The sequence below is a fragment of the Drosophila gunungcola genome, unplaced genomic scaffold (genome assembly GCF_025200985.1).
Source record: "Drosophila gunungcola strain Sukarami unplaced genomic scaffold, Dgunungcola_SK_2 000066F, whole genome shotgun sequence".
NCBI lineage: Eukaryota > Metazoa > Arthropoda > Insecta > Diptera > Drosophilidae > Drosophila > Drosophila gunungcola.
The window spans coordinates 226244-245561 of record NW_026453229.1 but is presented as its reverse complement, the minus strand read 5'-3'; the positions used below and the strand labels follow the sequence as shown (position 1 = coordinate 245561).

The window sequence follows — 19318 nt, the reverse complement described above, 5'->3', positions numbered from 1 at the left end:
CATTCCAACATTTGACCATTATTTCCCAGGGTTTTGACACAAAAACCAAGTTTTTAATGTGTTTTTTTTTTGGGTTTTTGGAGATTTTTAAAACAAAATTATTTCTGAAGAGTCTTTTTGTTGTAACTTTGCCAAAATAAGACCCAAAGTCAAAAAAGTTGCTATTTTGAACAGCTGGCAACCTATGCCATCCATCCCAGATCGATTGAAAACAATTAATTAAGTTTTGACAAAAAAACCGAATTTTGAAAAGTGTTTTTTGAAAAACTTATTTATGTCCAAATTTCTGACTTTTTTGTAAGGGGGTACATCATCATTTTTTGCAGAAATTTGAAAATCTGAAAAATTTTTAACTGTGAACGCCATTTGATTGGGAATTTAATCACGAATTCACCGAGGTATGACATTCCATCTTTTGACTATTACTTCTCTTCGTTTTGACAGAAAAACTACTTTTGTATGCTTTTTTTGGGGTTTTTGGAGACTTGTCAAAAAACAAAGTCCTAAAAGAGTCCTTTTGTTGTAAGTTGGCCAAAATTCTTGCTGGTATAAGAATTTTAGAGTTAACCGTCAAACAGAAACTTAAAACAAAACTAATCTACACTATGATGGAGAAATTAAACAAATGTATGTATAAATATTGTATCAATTTAAAGCTAGGTTTAAAGCTGATAAATTTTGTTCAATACTTTTGTGCTGATGCTGTTTAATGATCAGTGCAATTCTCAAACTGCGATTGTCATTCAGTATTTCTTTAACTATTCACACATTACTGCTTTCCTGGTTTGCAATTATTGACCAAAAATAATACTTAAATGCAAAATAAAGAGCACAACACCGGGTGACTTTATTTATAGCTTCCGAAGTTAGCATGCATTCTTATGATTTTAAAATAAATATTAAAGTGTGTAATAAGGTTAAAAATGTTTTTATTCTGTTTGTGTGTATATCAATAAGTAAAATCATTGTGGTATCAACATATTTCAACTGTGTGTGGTGTTTTCGCAAGGGACACAGGTTGTGCCCCATTTTCCCCCCTTTTGCTTAACAGCTAAACATAAATAATTTAAAACTTAATCCACTAAGGCCACTTCCCTCGCGGCCTTTACAAAAACTTCTCAAACACTTTTTGCACAAAATATTACAAATAAATTTGACATTAAAAAAAAAATAAACAAAATACTTTTAGATAATTTCAATCAATCGAACTTGCGATTGTTAAACAGTAGCAGTAGTATAGTACAATTAATTTAGTTCGGTTTAGTTGAAGGCAAACGAAAAACAACGAATGCTATGGAAATATCAGTTTAACATCAAATTTAGGACTCCTTAAGCCTAAATGATTTACGTGTACATTTAGTTTCCCGCTTCTCAGTATTACGGTTTAGAAAGCACTTGAATTTCGCTGTTCGCGACAAAGGCAACTTGTGGTGTTCTCGATAGTTGGTTACGACGATGGTTCGTTCACACATAACTGCTCCTCGGAGGCTCCGCCGATCTCCTCCAGATATTCTTGTTCTTGGACAGTTGAACTGATTGGCGACGGTCGGTTGACCAGTTTGGCTGCTTAACCACTGCAATTACAGAACGAATGGGAGTAAGTACAGCCAAGTTTTGCAGGCGTTACAGGTGCTAGGTGGTGAGTGGTGAGTGGGTGCAGGTGGGGGAAAGTCTTAAGCTCTAGGGGAATAGGAAACCATCGGCACATCAACAGGCAAGCGAAAGGAAAAGAGAAGGCTAGCCGTTCGATAAAGACAGAGACAGAGACAGAGCGAGCGAGCGAGCGGAGATGATGGGGTGAAAAGTCAGTGGGTCATCGGTTCTTCTTACTTCGATCCCAATTCCGCCACAGTGGGTTCTTCTCTTCTTTTTTTATATTTTCAGCCGGAGGTGGAGGAGTTGCCTCAGTTCTTGCTACAGTTGTTGCTCTTGTTGGGGGTTGTGGTGTTGTTGTTGTTGGTGGTGGTGGTGATGTTGTTGTTGTTGGGGATTGTTGGTTAAGTGTCTACTTAAATGCAACTTGCAAACATGCGTAGGCACTTACTTTAGAAAGTCATTCATATTGATGTAATTTTTATAACTAAATAAAGAGAAATTACAAAAATGCATTCGGTTAAAAAGGAAAGGCAAACAAAACAAGAACACAGAAACACGAACGGAGCACATCGCTGTTAAATGGCAAGTGTGGGTGGTGGGTGGTTGGTTGGTTGGCTAGTGAATGGTGTAGGTAGGCAAGACACAGGGTTGGTTAATAGAGAAAAGAGCATTCAGATCGGAGTAGGATTGTTCATATTGAATGGCGAATGGACTGGCAATGAGCACATACTAAACAAACATCATGTAAAAAATAAATATATGTATCAACATCAAATTCCATCAAGAGCGGCATCGAATTTTGTTCGAGGGGCTGGCTATTTGCCATCAGCTAATCAGCTATTCATCTATCGACTATCAACAATCCTACCGGCGGTCAGGGGCATGCAGTTTGTTAGTGGGTGCGCGTGGTCCGTGGGTGCGACCAGAACGACCAGGTGCCGTACCTCTTGGCGGACGTGGTGCGCGAATAGGGGTTCTGCAGGATCTTCGGATGCGTCTCCATCACGCGCAGCAGCAGGTTGTCCAGGTAATCCTCCAGCTCCTTGACGCGCTGACGCTGCAGCAGAGCCTCGTTCTCCATTCCATTGGCAATTAGCATTAGTTCCTGAATGGCAATGGGATACAAAAATCGATCAGTACTTTTACTATATTCAATATTATAAAAAGGACACCCACCTCCCGGGACTTGCCCTCGTATTTCTTGGCCAGCTGGGCGGATATCTCCGAGCGGCGCTCTGCATGCGATCCTGACTTCTCGTGGCCAATTATGATGCGCTCCGTGGATTTGGGACTGGGCGAGCTGCTCTCATTGTCGTTGTTGTATTTATCTGTTGGGCGAGCAAACCAAATAGAGTTGCTTAGTTAAAGTTACCAGCGAAAAAGGTGCGCGGATGAGGGAGGAGCTCATGCTCCGATGCAAATTCACTGGCGGATGCAGAAAACACAACGGAAACAACAGAAAACAGTCGGTGGGGTGGAAGTACAGACAGTAGGTACAAAACAGACAGGTAAGGTAAGATGAAGTGGGAAATGTAGGGGGGCATGGAAAACGCTTCGGAGGAGGATGACGCGACAGATGACGGCGTTGACTGGAAGTTAGCTTGGTTCGGTTTCGTGTGCGCTTTGCGATCCGCCAGCGTTTTGCCGCCGCACTCCCTTTCTATTTTGTTTGGTTTTTGGAGAGGTCAGGAGTTGTATGTTGTGGTGGCCCAGGATTTCGTTTCGGATCGGGTTGATCAGCTCACCTCGCTTGTTGCCGTACTTGAACTTGCCCAGCCGCTTCTCCCGGCCGCTGCCATTGGTCTGGAACTCCTTGGGCGACTGCTCGGGCGTTAGGAAGTTGTGATCCGGCTCCGGCTCTGCCGCTTCGACCTCCTCCACCACTTGGTTGGCCACAATCCCCGGCAACTGCTCCTCCTCGAGGGAAGTGGACCGCTTGGCGAAGCTGAGCAGCCTCTGGTCTTCCTCCCAGCGCTTGGCCTCGCGTCGCTGCTGCTCGTCCAGCTTCTGGCGCTCCCTCTCCCTCTCCCTCGCCTCCTCCTCCTCCAACTCTCGCTGCATGGCCGCCTCCTCCTGGCGCAGGCGCTCCTCATTCAGGCGCAGCTCCGCCTCCAGACGGGCATCCTCCTCGGCGCGCTGCAGCCGCGCAGCCTCCTCCTCGGCTTTTAGGTCCGCCATTACGCGTGGCTGTGGCTTGGGACGTGCTGTGGGCGTGGGCGTGGGCGTGGGCATTGGTTGGGTAGCCAGCTTATCCAGTTCCATGGTCAAGTCTTCCAGCAGCTCGGGCTCATCGGCAAAGATGGCGGTGCTGTTGCGCTGCTCGTACTTCGCGAAGCTGGCATTGAAAGTGTCAAAGTTGCGTTGCTCTACGTCTGGTGAGAAAAGCGAGGAGGAGATGGTGGCCACCACTGGCTCAGTGGCAGCAGCAGCAGCGGCTGAAACGGGTAAAGAAGCAGGAACGGGCACTGACATTGGCACTGGTGGTGGAGCCATTTGCGGTGGGTGCCGATCATCGTCGTCATCGCTGTCCGAGCTGGAACTAGATGAGGATGAGCTGGTGGTGGGCCCTGCTGGCGGCGGCAGTGGCGGCGGCTCCTCCACACTGGCGGGCAGCGGAACGCGATCCTCCCAGCTGCGCCGCTTCAAGGAGTCACTGCTGCCGATCTCCAGGTACTTGCCACCGCCATACAACTTTGATGCCCACTCATCCTTGTCATGTGGCTGCTCCTTTGGCTTATCCTGCTCCAAGTTCCCAGCAGCCGGCTGCTCGTCCACCTGCGACAGCGGTATGCGAGGTGGCTTCGAGGGAGGCGGCAGGGTGCTGGCGCTACCGCTGCCATTGCCATTACCATTACCATTACCATTGGCATTAGCATTAGCGCGGGCATGGGCACGGACACTGAAATCGAGCTCAAGCTGTTCCATCTCCGCATCGATGGACGCATCCTCGTCGAGCGTTGCTGGCAAAACCGCTGGCTTACCTTTCCCGCTGCCGCTTCCGCTTCCGTTCCCGGCCACTCCGAGTGCCACTCCATTGCTCAGCAGGGGCGATGGGTGGCGTGGCGCAAAGTTGGGCGCGCCTGCAGACGGCGGCGGCTGCAACCCGGTGCGCTGGATGTTGAGCGAGCTGCCCGAGCTCTTGTGCGAGAGATTGTCGAAGACGAACTCGTCCTCGTCCTCGCTGATCACGCCGGGATCGGCCTCGCCCGCCCGCTGGCCACCGCGTCGCCGGCCACTGCCGCCGTTCTGGCCCCGCCCCGTGGAGCTGTTGGGCGTGCCCAGGCTGGCAAAGGAGCCGCCGAAGGAGCTGCTGTCGTCGGCACCGCCCCCCGCCTCCTGCTTCTTCTTGCTGCGGATGTGCAGCTTGGAGCTAAGCGAACCGGCCAGCTTCTTGATGCTGCGCCGCTTCTCGCCGTTGCCGATGGACAGCAGACTGCCGCCCACGGAACTGGCCAGCTGGCCAATGGAAGACTTGTGCTTGTCCTTCTTGCTGAGGTCCGTCAGCGAGCCGGACTTGACCACGAAGGCGATGCGCACCTCCAGCTCGCCGCGCTCCTTGTTCTTCTTCTCCTTGCCCGGCTTGCTCTCCAGCTTGAACCACTTGGCCCGCGGCCGGTCGTACACGTCCATCTCGTTGAGCGGCAGCGAGGCCTGCCCGAGGAACTCATCGATGCCCAGGTTGTTCCGGTGCAGGCAGGTCAGCGTGAGCTCGGCGCGGTTGCCCTGGTCGGGGATTTTCCTGGAGATAGTATAGATATTAGTGGCCGTGCAACATAGACAGCTGTGCATACTTACAGTTCGCACTCCTCGTTCCAGTTGACGCTCGTCTCGGCCTTGTCCTTCACGGACGTCTGGTACTTCTCCTTTCCCAGGGCAATGGTGACGAAGCAGTTGTTGGTGCCATTCTTGCCCTTGGTCAGCAGTCCACGCGCCCGCTGCACTGTAATTAGGATAAGGATTACGATTAGAGATTTGTAATCTTTGACTGGCTGACCAGCGCACAGACTCACAGCCAAACGCGACAACCAGCCAGGCAAGGAAATGAGTAACGTAGTATATTATGTGGAAAAATATATCGCTCATGTTTCCCATTAAATGTTTTAATCATTATTTCTCACTAAAATGTATATGAGTTTGACATTTTCAGCTTGTCAGCTTAATAAGAGTAATAAGACAAAGCCCATATTCTAAGTATTATCTTGAGAGCCAAAACTTTAGATCACCAAGTATTAATGTTAAGCCCTGAGACTGGCATAATGAATGAAATACATTCAAATCAGTGTCACTTAAAAGTCTAAGCTAATGGTTAAACGAAATGTAACCATAATTAAGCAACGATAATAATGTTAAAATGCAAAAACAATTAAGTGTTAAATTTGTAAAATTATGTTTACAGCCTATAAATAATAAACAACTAAATAGGGCTTGAGCTAATAAATATAATATTATTCACAATTGAATATGAATGAATATGGACTGTATGAAATTAAGCTAATGGTAAAACGGAATGTAACGATAATAATGATAAAATTCAAAAACAATTAAGTCTTTAATTTGTAACATTAAGTTTACAGTATGTAAATAAATAAATAAACAAAATGTGTATGAGTTCCATGTTTTCAGCTTTCCAACACTAATGAATATAATATTCACAATCGATTGTGAATGAATATGGACTAAATGATTAACCCTGTAGAACTATATAATCCAAGCTGCGAATGATAGTTTAATGTTATGGATAACAATGTAAAAATCTAAACACAACAAAGCCAACCAAAAGCCAAAGTAGCTAGGGCCACTATGCCTCTCTGTAGCTTTTGTTTATAACATTATAAATAAATAAACAACATGTATATGAGTTTACAATTTGCAGCTTTCGAACTTTATAAGACAAAGGGATTGACTTAAGAACCAAGAGTTTAGAGCATCAAGTTGTTATGGGGAAAACAAATGCGGCTAAAAAGAAAGAGATCCGCCGGTCCACAGACCATGCATAAATGTATCTGGAGGAGTCGGCCGGCGGCAAACAATGCTGGGATTTCGGATTTGGGATGCGAATCCAAATCGCGGTTGCGTGGTGATTTCATATGGCTTTCATATCTGCCGGATGCTCTCTGGTGAAGCTCGAGGTCACGAGGCGCTCGAGTGAAACTCGAAATTTGGTTTTTAGGTCCGCTGGCTGGACCCCCGGCGAATCAGCCGCGAATTTGGGAAGTGATTCACTCAACCGAGTGGCGACAATCGCTGGCTTAGATTCGCGTTTTATTTGGCTTTGGCTTTGGCTTTGCCTTTGCCTTTGCCGTTCTGTATTTGTATTTTTGCGTAGCTCCGATTCCACAGCTGTGCCGGAAATGGGAATGTAAATGAAGACGACAACGAAAATTAAGTCATTGCCAGAACAGAACAGAACGGAACTGATCGAAGCCAGAGCCCGAGCCCGAGCCACATATCTATTTTTGGGCTGGCCCGGGAAGAGGTCATTCATCCACAGCCCATGTGTTCACCCCACATGTGGAAACCTCCCCCCGCCAAAACAGTTGCCACACATTCGATTATTCAAATGTGGCTGTGCACTTGCACGAAGTCTGCTTTCGCAATCGCAATTCCCTTCAGCCAGCGGCGTTTCGTAATGCCAAAAAAAATATATATACATACATATATATGAGTAAGTTGTGGTGAAAAGAAGCAATTACCGGGCATAAACAATAAAGCAAAAAAGTGAAAAGTGGTGTCAACGAAAGGCGGTGAAAATCGACTAGATGAAAAGCGGGAAAGCTTAACAAAAACAATGGGCCTGGCCTGCAGATTTTCAGTTTCGGTTTCTGTTTCTGTTTCTGTCTCTGTCTCTGTTCGAGTGCCACCCTACTAGTAGCATAGTCGTTTTTAGTTTTTCCTCCCCAGGGTGGGCGCCTCGTAATTATTATCGCATTAACAGTTTTTCCCGTCCTTCCTTTTGCCTGCATGCCTGTAAGCCAATTTGGCATATCAGCCGTTTGCATTCCCGTTTCTCCTCTTTTTACTGGCCCATAATTGGGTCTAAAGACTGAGCAAAGCCGTCGGCTAATATCGATAATCCAAGCGGCTGCCCCCAGAGATCCAGACATCCAGAGATCAATGAGTGAGAGCCCACCTGGGATCGAACTTCTAATCGCTCTTAGCTTTGTTTTTCTCAGGCAAATGATGCGAGATGAGATGCCCAGACGGATGGATCGTTGGGAAGATGGATGGATGGCTATGTATACCGATGGCTGTCAATAACCCGCCCGGCAATTTCATGCAGCGGTTCAGCGGATGGCGAGACATGCAAATCCGCCCAGAGATCGATGGACTCCTCTCCTCTGCGAATGCCCTGCCATTATTTCCCCCTCATAACGTGATGTTTACAAGTAAGTATGTGCTTTTGCATGGAGGGGCGACCCAAAATAGAAATGCCAAATGCTAAATGGCAAATCGTAGGCAAGGAAAACACAAGGCAAGCAGAGCCAAAACCAAAACCAAAAGCAAAACCAAATAGCAATGTCTGATGGCTGATGGAAGTGGAGGGCGACCAGAGCGGCTATCTACCAACGGCCAAACCGTTAAGTTGGTCCGCTTTTATGACCGCCTCTCGAAACTAATGACGCTGCCCCCACAGTGGACCAAAAGTGTTTATTTCCCGCATTTTTCAGACATTTCAGACAATTTAAACTTAAAACATTTCGATACGTAGAAGATCGTTGTAATATTACACACAAAAAAATCTTAATTTTTATATAATTTGGTTACGTGAAAAATGTTAAGATGGAAAATACATAGGCTAAATCATAGAGAAATCCGCGTTCAAAACCCATTAAGCTCACCATTAATTTTAAGCTAGACAAATATAATTTTTGTATAATTTTGTATCAATATAGCTGCCCAAATGATTTGTACACCTTCTTTTAATGAATAAATATTAATTGAACATTTTAATGCAATATTCTCTCGAAGCAAAATTGTTTATAATCGCTTTTAGTTAAAAAACATTTGAAGAGATCAACATTCAATTTGCAAGAGATCAATCAGTTTTCCGCCCACTGTGCCACTGCGCATTTGATTTTTTCGCTTGGCGATGGGATCAGCATGTGAGCTGGGGCCCCTGCCCCCGAGTGCTTCGATCAGATAGAGAGGCGATAAAATCACTGCCAAAACAGAAGCCCAGCACTTTTAACACTTTTGCACTTTTCCCCCATTTCAATTTCGATTTAATCACGTGCATTGGGAGGGCGTAATCGAGAGTTTTTCGGGGGGGGCAAACACACAGAAGGTGGGCGGATGATTCAATGTCTGAAACTCAATTAATATCGACAAAGTCAAACGCAATTATCTATAACAAGCATGTAGCTCTCTTTGGGCTCAGCTAAGGATCGGCTGGAGGGGATTACTCATGCGTTTTGGGCTTTGGATAGGCTACACAATGAGTCACCTGTCGCTCGTCGTTCGTCGTCTGTGCGTGGCCCAAATAAGCCGCCGAAAATAACGGTCGGCTTCGATGCCAAAAAAGAGAAATTTCTCAGTGCGATCGAAATGTGTTTGCCCCGATTCGATTCCCAGTTACCATTTACCATTTGCCAGTTACCAGTCCAGATCCAGAAATAACCCTCGACTAGAATGATTTAATCTTCCCCCAGACCGCTTTTCCCCCTCTGGTTTGCACTCAATTATAGCTAAAAGCTTTCTCAAATACACGGGGGAGCTGGAATGGAGAGTCGAACAAGCAACTGCACCTTTATTCTTTTTGTTTAATGTGACCCCAGACGGCAGCAATAGAATAAACATCTGCCGTCGCATATTGACGACCTTACTGACTTTTCTGTGCCTGTGTGTGCTGCCTGTGTGTGCTGCCTGTGTGTGCTGCCTGTGTGTGCTGCAAGTGTGTGTGTGTGTGTGTGTCTGTTTTTGAGGAGAGGTCAACTTTTGGGTTAATTAATTTCAATGAAATCATTCTCGGTGTGCTTTCGGGTTGTTTGTTTGATTTTCCGGCTGCTTTTCTGGTTTCTGTGGACGATGCACCACAGGTGACCGTTTCCATCTCCATTTCCCAAAGAGAAACTGGGCAGTGGGGATTATGCCCGGACAATGATTGTGTGTGAGACTCAATTGGCGTGGCCAATCCCCGCCAGCCCTCGCCCAAGATATAGTATTATAGTCATATACAGTGCAGTGGGATCATAAAAAGATCTAGCTTCTGTGGCTCTTCTTGTTATTGCTATGCGATATGGGAAACGTGAAATTCCCAGCACGCACTTTCATGTTCCACTTTCCACTCCTCAGCTCTCGCACTCTTTTCGGGGGCGGGGCGGAGCGGAGTGGTGTGGGGGCGTGGCAGAATGCCAGAGCGAAATAAACATACAGAAATGTACAAAATGTGCGCCGCCCGACTGAGAGGCCAATGCTCCTTGGGGCAATGGGCATGGGCATCCAACCACGCATGCTAATGAGCCACTTGCCAACCACTGTCGCGGCGTTCCCATTTTTCAGAGACTTCTTCTACAGACTTTGGTTCACTTTCGACCCGATCTCGTGGCTGTTTTTCCCAAGAAAGGCTGAATGTCTCAATCAAAAGCCAGCGGGCTAAGGAGCAAAAGGTTAAAGGTTATGCCCCAGTCGGGGGTCAGCAGCACGTGCTATAAATTTATGCACCCAACAACTGGGGCCACAACCACTCTATAACTTTATGGCCTCGCGCATTACAGCATACAGATCCCGTTTGATGAAAAGCATTAGCAACAATTAATGTTGCAACTGCAACATCGAGTCATGTGTGCGGTGATCGTGCGAAAATGCGAAAATGCGAAAAGGCGGCCATCAAAGTAAACAGTCTATCAATGGATCCACTACAATATCCACACTATGTATGAATATCCCACCGTTTATTGTTATGCATAAACAATTTCTTTCTTGCAAGCATTGAACCCACGAAGCCGTGCGATTTTGAAATGGAAATGGAAAATGGAAAACAGAAAACATAGAGCAGCAGAGCAGCAGAGCGACAGAGTTTTCCCAAATGAAAGGCAATTAGCATTTAAAGCGGCGAAGGGGGGCAACTTAACTTCTGTTTATCGTGGCATGTTTTGAATATGAATGCAGCGCGGGCAGGAGCTGCAAAAGAATCCGATTCCCAGCATGAATATTCAGGAGGGGATGAGTGGAGGAGTGGGTTTTGGGAAGCGCATGGAGGAATGTGGCCGGTGTCCAGTGGCCAGTGGCCACTGCAGCGAAGAGCTGCAACTGCAACTGGAACTGGAAAATAATCAATTGGAGACCCACGATGCGAAGAGAGTTTCGGTTGGAGATCCAATCCAATGCCAGACCTGTTTTTCCCCCTTTCCCCTCCCCTTTTCCGATCCGATCCGATCCGATTCGCTTGGGTTTCGTTCTTCTACTTCTGCCATAGTATTCTAGCTTAAATGGGTCGGGCAATGGAACGTAACTGTTTCGCATAAGTGCATCGACAGCGCCGCATTAAAACGGTCCCACATAGATGTTCTATTACTATACAGATGTAGATGCGCAGATGGGCATTACGAAGATGAGGCGGAAAAGGTGGGTATCTCTCATCTCTGCCGTGACCAAAGTGCACCTTCTTTACCGCTTATCGCACCGATTTCCTTATCGATGCAGTGGGAACAGTCGGTAATACAGTAGATTGAGTCAATCAGAATATGTGTTTACATCAGTAGTGATTCGAATAGACAAAGTCAAACTAATTAGTTCTGAAATTTAAAAACCCTCGAGATTTTGATGTGTCTCACAAAATGTCTGGCTGAATTCTATACGCCGATAAGATAACATTCTTTAGCCAGAAACGCTTCAAACGCTGAATGAAATATATTGGCTTAGTTATTGTATCGATTTCAGTTGTCTTAAGGGTATTTCCACCTTAACAGGCGTTTACTGTGCCGCCCCTTTCTTTATCGTCAAAAAAAGGGCGGAGAGGTGCGCTCTGATTTTCACTACAACCGCATTAAAATGCGTTTCAAAAGCAAACAAAACACAAAGCCAAAACCAAAACTAAAACCAAAACCGAAATGGAAATGAAAAGGAAAATTAGCCGTTTGTTTGTTTGGGTCTGCTTGGCTGCCCGCCGCGCATTGCACAATTTCCCGCTGCGGAATTTTCATTTCAGGTGTGTCCGTAGGTGTGCGAGTGAGTGAGTGGCCGCCAAGAATTTACGGCTAAAATAAGGCACGCAATTGGCCAACTTTGGGGTGGAGTAGCACAGTCGATAAGAAACTTTCCCGAGCAAAATGCTTCCAAAACAGCAACACCCCACTAAAATAGGAAGGTAAAAATCCAGGTGGTTTGTGGGTGGTGGGTGACTCAATACTGGAAACGAAAAAGGGACAAAAAAGGGGAACAGAAAAACCTCTAAGAATTGCACACAAAAAAAAAGAGTTCGATATTAAATTGAAAAAAAAAGTGGATAAGGGAAAATGTTTAATGCATTCTACATTTATTCTGCATCGTAGAGTAGAACATCTGAGTTCAAACATCAATAATACTAAATTCATTTTTTAACAAAACAAATATAATTTGTATATTTTATTTTCCAAATTTTCTACCAAATTATTTTTACTTTTTTTGAGATGCATGTTATTTTGACATTTTAAAATCAAATTTAAACGTTTACAATATTTAAGTATATTTTTATTTATATAGAATCGAATTCGAATTCTGTTTATATAATAATAATAATTTTTCACTCTGTATGGGAACATGGTTTCGTTCCAAAGGGTAGGAACAGACAGCACCTGAGAACAGCAGCGAAAACAGCTGTTTCCGAAGCGTGTGCGCTCACCTCATATTCCACATATATATTATCATCAAGAAATTGGCAAATATTGACAAAAAAGCAAACAAGGCGAATTTGGGAGAGACACGGCGATGATTTGTTTGTTCATTCGCCGTGACGTAAACACTCTGGCTCTAGCTCTGACTTTTAATCGCCGGAATAAAACATTGGGCGCTGTGCAAATATGCAAAATAAATGAGGAGACAAGTGGAATAAAGAACGTACGAGCTGATAGCGGGGCAAGTTCAAGGTGGAAGGGGCAATCTCCATCTCTATATAGGTATCTTTGAAGCCACTGTGTTTATCTTCTTGATTTGTGTGCACATTCCATAGAGCTTTGGATTCACGATTCGTTATTTGTGACTCATTTTGACTTTGGCCATTTAAACAAACCACTCACACACACAGAGAGCGACTTGCTTACAGTCGATCCTCTACATATTGAACCATTATCTACCAAGATAAAGTACCAGATACCTCGATACATTTAGGAAAGTTGACTGTAATTAGTAATTACTCGTTATTTGTTTTCATAATTGCCAATTGGCAGGGCCCAAGTGGGAACAGCGCGCTTTGTGTTTTGTCACGAATTGGAATTTGCGATTTCTCATTGACATTCAGCCCTGAAGAAAACGAAAACAATGGCAAAACAAGAGGCCCCAAAACAAGCGCCACCATGGGCGCGAGTGCAAGAATGCGAGAGGGGCAGAGTTAAAAGACAGCGGCGCAGATGGAGGGGGGCGGCCCACCAAACATTAGCAATTTCCTAGCGATGAGTAAGAATGGAATTATCTTATCAGCCTGAACAGGTAAAATGTCTGATAAAAAATCGCTGAAATCAGGAAAACACAAAGAGAGCGAGCGAGCTAAAAGTTAGAGAGCGCGCGGGGGAGAAAGTGAAATTTCGAATAGCTCTACCTACGGATACAACAACAAATCTGTCATGACAATATTTTAAGCACACACCAATGCAGGCCCACACACAAACACACACACACGGCAAACGAGTTTAAGTTTTAATGCGATTTATTCGCCGTAAAAAACGGTTGTCCCCTGTTCTCCGCTTCTTGCTCCCACTCACCCGTTACACTGCAGTGCGTCGGACTCCACATGGCACCCTGTATCCCGTTGGTCAGGTCTCTCGATCCTTTTAACTGGTTGCGAAGGTCCTGCCTTTCGTATACTCGCTGGCGCTGCTGCTGCTTGTCCCTTGGAATTGTTGTTGTCAAAGTATATTTCCAACTACGTTTTTCTTGTTGTTGACACACCGTACGCGCACACGGTATTTTCTCGGTTGTCAATCACGCGCGACACGAAACTACGGAATATAAAATGCCAGGAGTTAAAAAAAAAAAAGGGAAAGACGCGACGCGAACTGCAGTTGTTGAAAGTGGCCGCTAGAGTGACCGTTTCGGGGTGGCTGAAATATGCCTGCCCCCATATGGGGCTGTCAAATACCTAGGCAAAATAACGAGAGTGGGGGAACTTAAACTAGTCAGTGCCTGGTCACACTCAGTCCATACAGCTGTGGCGTCTTTATTAAAAATTGAAATTGTTTCCTTTGTTATTTTTTAAAAAGCGCATTTTTAGACAACTTTTTACCATGGAACCCATGACGCTGGGCAGTCCGGTCAACAGCCCCGGCTCGAACCAGAGCCAGTACCTGCCGCCCTTCCTCCTGGGCGATCCCCAAGGCCTGACGCCGCACAAGAACACGCTGTCGCCGAAGACCGGCCGCTATAATGTTAGTTTTGGTGAGTCTGCTGGATAACTGGATAATCTGGGTGCGCCAGGGTCTGAATTCAATTGTCTTGTCTATACCATCCACAGCCACTTCCCCCGGCGGCAGCAGTCCGCACGAGTTCAACCGCTCCGCCCTGAACACCCGCACACTGTTTGGCGCCCAATCTGCCGCTGCTGCTGCTGGCGGCGCCCACAATCTCTCCCAGCCTGCAGTCGGAGGCAGTGCCACGCCTAGCCACGCGCACACATTGAGCCACCACCAGGCGGGACCGCCCACCCAGGGCCTCTTCGATTCGCTGCGGGAAACGAACGCCACGCCGCAGCAGCGCAACCATCAGTTGAGCATGCTGCAGGTGCAGTCACCCAACCAGAGCTACCAAAGCTACCAGACCAACGATTCGTTTGCACCCGGGCCACCCAATGGCATCAATGCCTCCATGCGGGCCATGTACTCGCCCCTGGGCTCCATCGCCTCACCAGGAGCAGTAGGAGGAGCAGGAGTGGGAGTAGGAGGAGCAGGCGCAACACCATCGGGCAACTCCCGCCTAGCCGACTTCTGGGTCACCATCTTCGGCTTCTCGCCCGGGGCCAGCTCCATGGTGCTGCAGCACTTTACCCTGTGCGGCATCATCGTGGACGTGGTGCATGCCCCCCAGAACGGCAACTGGATGCACGTGCGGTTCTCCTCGCGCATCGAGAGCGACAAGGCGCTGAACTACAACCACAAGGTGATCGCCGGCAATGTGATGGTGGGCGTGGCCCGCTGCACGGAGCGCTCGGTGATCGACAAAGAGAACAGCAGCGGCCTGGCCAATGCCAATGCATCGGACGCAATAGCCAGCAGCCCCACCGCGGTGCGTCCGTTTGCCCAGCAGTCGTACAAGCTGGCCCGCGACGGAAACACCATCTCGCCCTCAAAGGAGGTGCCCCAGAAGAGCTCCGGCCTGATGAACAAGGCCATGGACCTCATATTCGGCTGGTGAGAGGGCTGAGAAGCTGGGAAGCAGTCTTTTTCCGGCTACTTATTTAATAATCACTGCGAACATCCAGCATACATACATACATACTTATTAAAAAGAGATACAATAGCAATAGCATTAGCAAACGAAGTCGAAGTCGAAGGGCGGTCCAAGAGTTTAAACGCGCTGCAGCTGCCTCCTTACGTCCCTTCCACATTCAATTCCCTTTTACTTCGGCTCCAGGTGCGCCGTCTCCAGGTTCTTCATCTTGGGATAGCTGATGGAGCGGCTGTCCAGCTTGGACTGGGCCCACAAGATCAGCTTGAGCAGGAACATCATCTTGGGCGTGGAGTCCTCGCTGTGCTCGCACCGCAGAATGGCCGAATTAAGCTCGCTGGCGATCTTCTGGCGGTACGACTGCTCCAGCAGGTCGGCGAAGGGGCTCTCCTGCGGCTTCTCGAAGGCGAGCAGGGCCAGTGTGCGCTCCAGCTCGAACATGGCCTCCTCGCCGGACTCCGACAGCTTGCTCTGGGCGAAGGCCAATGCCTCCTCCACCTTTCCGGCGCGAATCAGCTCGATGAGCTGCAGCTGCTGCAGGTGGAAGAACAGATAGCGATCGCTGCCGAGGAGCTCCGGATGCAGCTGATTGACCAGCTGGGTGGCCTCCTCAATGCGCCCGGCCTGGACCGCCTCGCGGATGAGTATGCGCTCGTCCAAACTGCTCAGCTCCACACTGGGCTCCAGATCCGCCTCGTGCTGGAACTTTTCGGCGGCCTCTTTGAAGCCCTCTGTTAAAGAGATTTCCACACGGATTTAGCTGATTGTCAGGGCACACTAGATGGGACTCTGCTCACCTGTGACCAAGTAGTTCATGATCAGGCGATTCATGTCCGCCTGCTTGAAGGGAAACTGCTCCAGGCGCTGCAGCCACTCCTCCTTGGTGATGGCCTCCGATTTCTCGTTGTAGCTCATTTTCTTGCTCTTGCGTATCTTGCCAATCTTGAGGCCGTTTCTCGAACCGATCTGCGTCGAATTGTGGGCTCCAAATCGCAGTTTCCCGTTTTCCTCGAGCTCTGTTTATTGTTTACCAAAATTGCTGCACAAATGACGCTGGGAATTTTCTTTCTTTCGATGCTTTTTTCTTGCCAGTGTGACCAGTCGTGGTGGCGAAACGCCGACGTATTTACCATTTTCGGAGTGCACTCATCCGATGATTTCCGAAGCTCCTATTGATTGCGCGCACTTTATGCGATAGTTTTCGGAGTGCGCACAAATATGTAAGATTTAAATATATATTTAGAATCGAGCATTTTAAGTACTATTTATCTAGTATTTATCTTTCTGCCTTAATTACATTTAAATGACAACAAAGTGTTTTTATTTCGCTGAGAAGGGCAGTGGAGAAACCAGCCCTGAATGTTTTATTTAAGTAACCTTTTTCATTCCTGTTCCATTTTAAGGTCTATCAATATGGTTTTGAAAGAATACCGATTTGTTTTTTGAAGAGGACCCCAGCCATTAAGCCAACGATTCCAGTTTGCCCAGCAGCGCATCCAATCCTCAGTTCTTCCTGTTGCCGCGCCGTCGCATGGAGGCGGTGCACTTGGGACAGAACCACTTGCCCTTCGGCGGCTGCGTGATGCCCACGCAGGGGTAGTGGAACCACTCGTAGGGACAGGCGTCGTTGTCGCAGGCCACCATGTCGCCGTAGGACACCTGGTTGCAGGTGCAGTAGCGCGGCTCGTTGGGATCGTACGACCACTCGCCCTCGTTGGTCTGCTCCACCATGAGTCCGTTCTCGTTGATGATCAGACTGGTGCCGGGCGGCATTGTGGCGGTGGCGCTGGCGGTGCTGCTGTTGTTGGTGGGCAGGGTCATGGCAGCCACGCCGGTGACACTGCCAGCGGCATTGGCCGTCGTCAAGCCAGCTCCTGGGGCTGCTCCACCGCCAGCCATGGTCAGCGTTCCATGGGGCAGGCCACCAGTTGAAAGATTTGTTGAGGCCGCTGCAGCCGCTGCAGCCATAGCCGTGGAGAGCATGTCCACCGACTCCACGCTCATCGAGGAGGAGGCGGAGCCAATGGAGTTGCCGGACGAGGAGCCGGCCAGCGGCTGAACGGCCAGCGACGAGGGCACCGCCAGCGCAGTGGTCAGCTTCTTCTTCTGCTTCTTCTCCTGGTGGTGGTGACCGCTGCCATGTCCGCTGCCGCTGCTGTGGTGCCCATGGCCATGCCCATGTCCATGGCCGTGACCATGTCCGTGTCCGTGGCCATGGCTGCTGCTGCTGCTGCTGTGGTGCGACTGTGAGTGGTGCGAGTGGTGTGATCCGCCGGTGCCAGCTCCTCCTCCAGCTGCTCCGCTGGTGGTTAGTGCCGTGCCGGCCGCCACTGCAACCGCTCCGCCCGCGGACTGCGGCAGGCCACCGCCCTGGCCCGCCTGCGACCAGAACTCCGCCGTGGTGCCCGCCGTGCCGTGGATGGCCTCGTAGCTGGCCTTCAGGCTGGCCGTGCGCCGACCCTGCTGCATCTGCTGCGTGGCCACAATCGCCTGGCTGGCTGCCGCCGCAATGGCACTGGAGGCGGCCGCTCCTCCGCCCAGTTGCTGCAGGTTGTAGGTGACTGTGGCTCCGCCGCCATGTCCATGGCCCGCGGTTGCTCCTGTGACCACCGGTGTGGCTCCAGTGCCGCCTGCCACTCCGCCCGCTGCCGTTACGGCTCCGCCTGTGCTGCTTAGCACGCTGTGCGCCAGGTTTGTGGGCAGCTGGCGCACCAGGGAGCCCGTTCCGGCTGCCATTGAGCTGCTGCTGCCGGGCAGGTTGCCACTGCCGCCGGCCACGCCCACACTGACGCCCACGGATACGGACAGGCTAAGATGTGTGGTGGCCAGGCTGCCAATGTGATTGGAGGCCTGCGACTGGGCGGCTGTGACGCTGGCCAGGGCACCAGGAGCCGCAGAGGCAGAAGAGGAGGAGGAGGCCAGCACCGGGGCAGTGGTGACCACGGGCAGCGATTGGTTGAGATTGGCGCGCTTCTCCTGCACGGGCACGGTGCAGATAGTCTCGCGCCGCTTCTCCAGCTTGCGGTGCCGCTGGCTGGAGCTGAGCTGGGCCGTGGAGATGCTGGCCAGGGCTCCCGATCCTGATCCAGTGGCTCCGCTGACCAGGGCAATGGCCGAGGAGGAGCCGGTGGCGGATGGGCCGGATGGGACACCATGGCCGCCGGCCGAGCTGTTGACCAGACTGTTGGCCGAACTGGCGCCGAAGTAGCGATTCTCCTTCTGGTTCATGCTGAGCAGCAGGGCGGTGGCGGCCGTGGAGTTGCCGTCCAGCTCCAGGGAGCGACGCTCGAGGATCTCGGTAATGCCGTTGTTGTCCGCCTCCAGCTCGCACTTGAACTTGAAGAGCTCGCTGTCCAGGCGGCGCAGGTAGCGCTCCACTAGCTCGTGGATCTGGGTGGCAATGGCCACCTTCTCGTCCGCGTCCTCCATCACCTTGAAGTACTCGCCGCGCAGGCTGTGAAACTCCGTGTCCATGGACTCGTGCTGCAGCTCATCGCGCTTGCACTGTTTGAAGAATAGGTGCGCCTTCTTGTCCAGAGAGTCCATGTTGTCTGTTGACAGATTCAGATGTGCAATGGTACAGGTAGATGGAAGCTGGTCAGGATTACTCACTCTGAACGGCGAGATCCAGTTCGCGCATCTCCGTGAAGCGGTCGCGCAGCTCCTGCGGCAGGTGCTCGATCATCTCCAGGTAGTCCTCCAGGTAAAGCATCTTGGCAATGGGTGCTGGGCCGCTTTAATTGCGGAAAATTCACAATAATTTATATTTGTGTGATTGCGAAAATGCGTCTGTTTTTGTCCAGTGTTGGTAAACGTTAGTGTGACCGCATGCTAACAGTTTGAAAATCCATCATCCATCCATCCAAAATACCGTTACAATATCTACTATTTGATTTATAAAATTTTGATATAAAAATTGTAAACTTACTTAAAATAAATATATATTATAAAATATACTTCTAGAAAAATATATTAAAATAAAACACCGTTTTATTGGTAAGCAAAACTAGTCTTTACATACACAATTTAAATAATATAGTGATTAAATATTAAGGAAAAACTATAATTTTAATATGCTTATTTAAAAATAAAACTTTTTAGAATAAAGCATAAATAAAATTTTATAAACAAAACGGGAAAAACTAAACGG

At 48.5% G+C, this 19318-nt stretch overlaps 4 protein-coding genes across 11 annotated transcripts; 1 reads left to right on the top strand and 3 right to left on the bottom strand.

The window, feature by feature from the left end:
- Positions 1-912: 912 nt before the first annotated feature.
- On the bottom strand, positions 913-13812 carry LOC128264312 (rab11 family-interacting protein 1). 8 transcript variants are annotated; one of them, XM_052999728.1, is made up of 7 exons: positions 13491-13812; positions 5392-5536; positions 3342-5335; positions 2773-2924; positions 2465-2701; positions 1831-2080; positions 913-1574 (listed from the first exon to the last, which is right to left on the bottom strand). In XM_052999728.1, the coding sequence occupies exons 1-5, from the start codon at positions 13519-13521 to the stop codon at positions 2489-2491; spliced, it is 2535 nt and encodes an 844-aa protein (XP_052855688.1). In that variant the 5' UTR covers positions 13522-13812; the 3' UTR covers positions 913-1574; positions 1831-2080; positions 2465-2488. The 8 variants fall into 8 exon arrangements, with proteins under 8 accessions (XP_052855688.1, XP_052855689.1, XP_052855691.1 ...); XM_052999729.1 differs by having other exon boundaries at positions 2541-2701; positions 13491-13811; XM_052999731.1 differs by having other exon boundaries at positions 4578-5335; positions 13491-13807.
- An 80-nt stretch (positions 13813-13892) lies between these two features.
- On the top strand, positions 13893-15244 carry LOC128264313 (nucleoporin Nup35). The gene is made up of 2 exons (XM_052999733.1): positions 13893-14163; positions 14240-15244. The coding sequence occupies exons 1-2, from the start codon at positions 14013-14015 to the stop codon at positions 15133-15135; spliced, it is 1047 nt and encodes a 348-aa protein (XP_052855693.1). The 5' UTR covers positions 13893-14012; the 3' UTR covers positions 15136-15244.
- Positions 15159-16280, bottom strand: LOC128264315 (glucose-induced degradation protein 8-B homolog). The gene is made up of 2 exons (XM_052999734.1): positions 15966-16280; positions 15159-15899 (listed from the first exon to the last, which is right to left on the bottom strand). The coding sequence occupies exons 1-2, from the start codon at positions 16081-16083 to the stop codon at positions 15340-15342; spliced, it is 678 nt and encodes a 225-aa protein (XP_052855694.1). The 5' UTR covers positions 16084-16280; the 3' UTR covers positions 15159-15339.
- Positions 16281-16602: 322 nt separating this feature from the next.
- On the bottom strand, positions 16603-18987 carry LOC128264352 (inhibitor of growth protein 3). Its single transcript, XM_052999783.1, has 2 exons — positions 18781-18987; positions 16603-18719 (listed from the first exon to the last, which is right to left on the bottom strand). The coding sequence occupies exons 1-2, from the start codon at positions 18878-18880 to the stop codon at positions 16672-16674; spliced, it is 2148 nt and encodes a 715-aa protein (XP_052855743.1). The 5' UTR covers positions 18881-18987; the 3' UTR covers positions 16603-16671.
- Between the last annotated feature and the right edge of the window lie 331 nt (positions 18988-19318).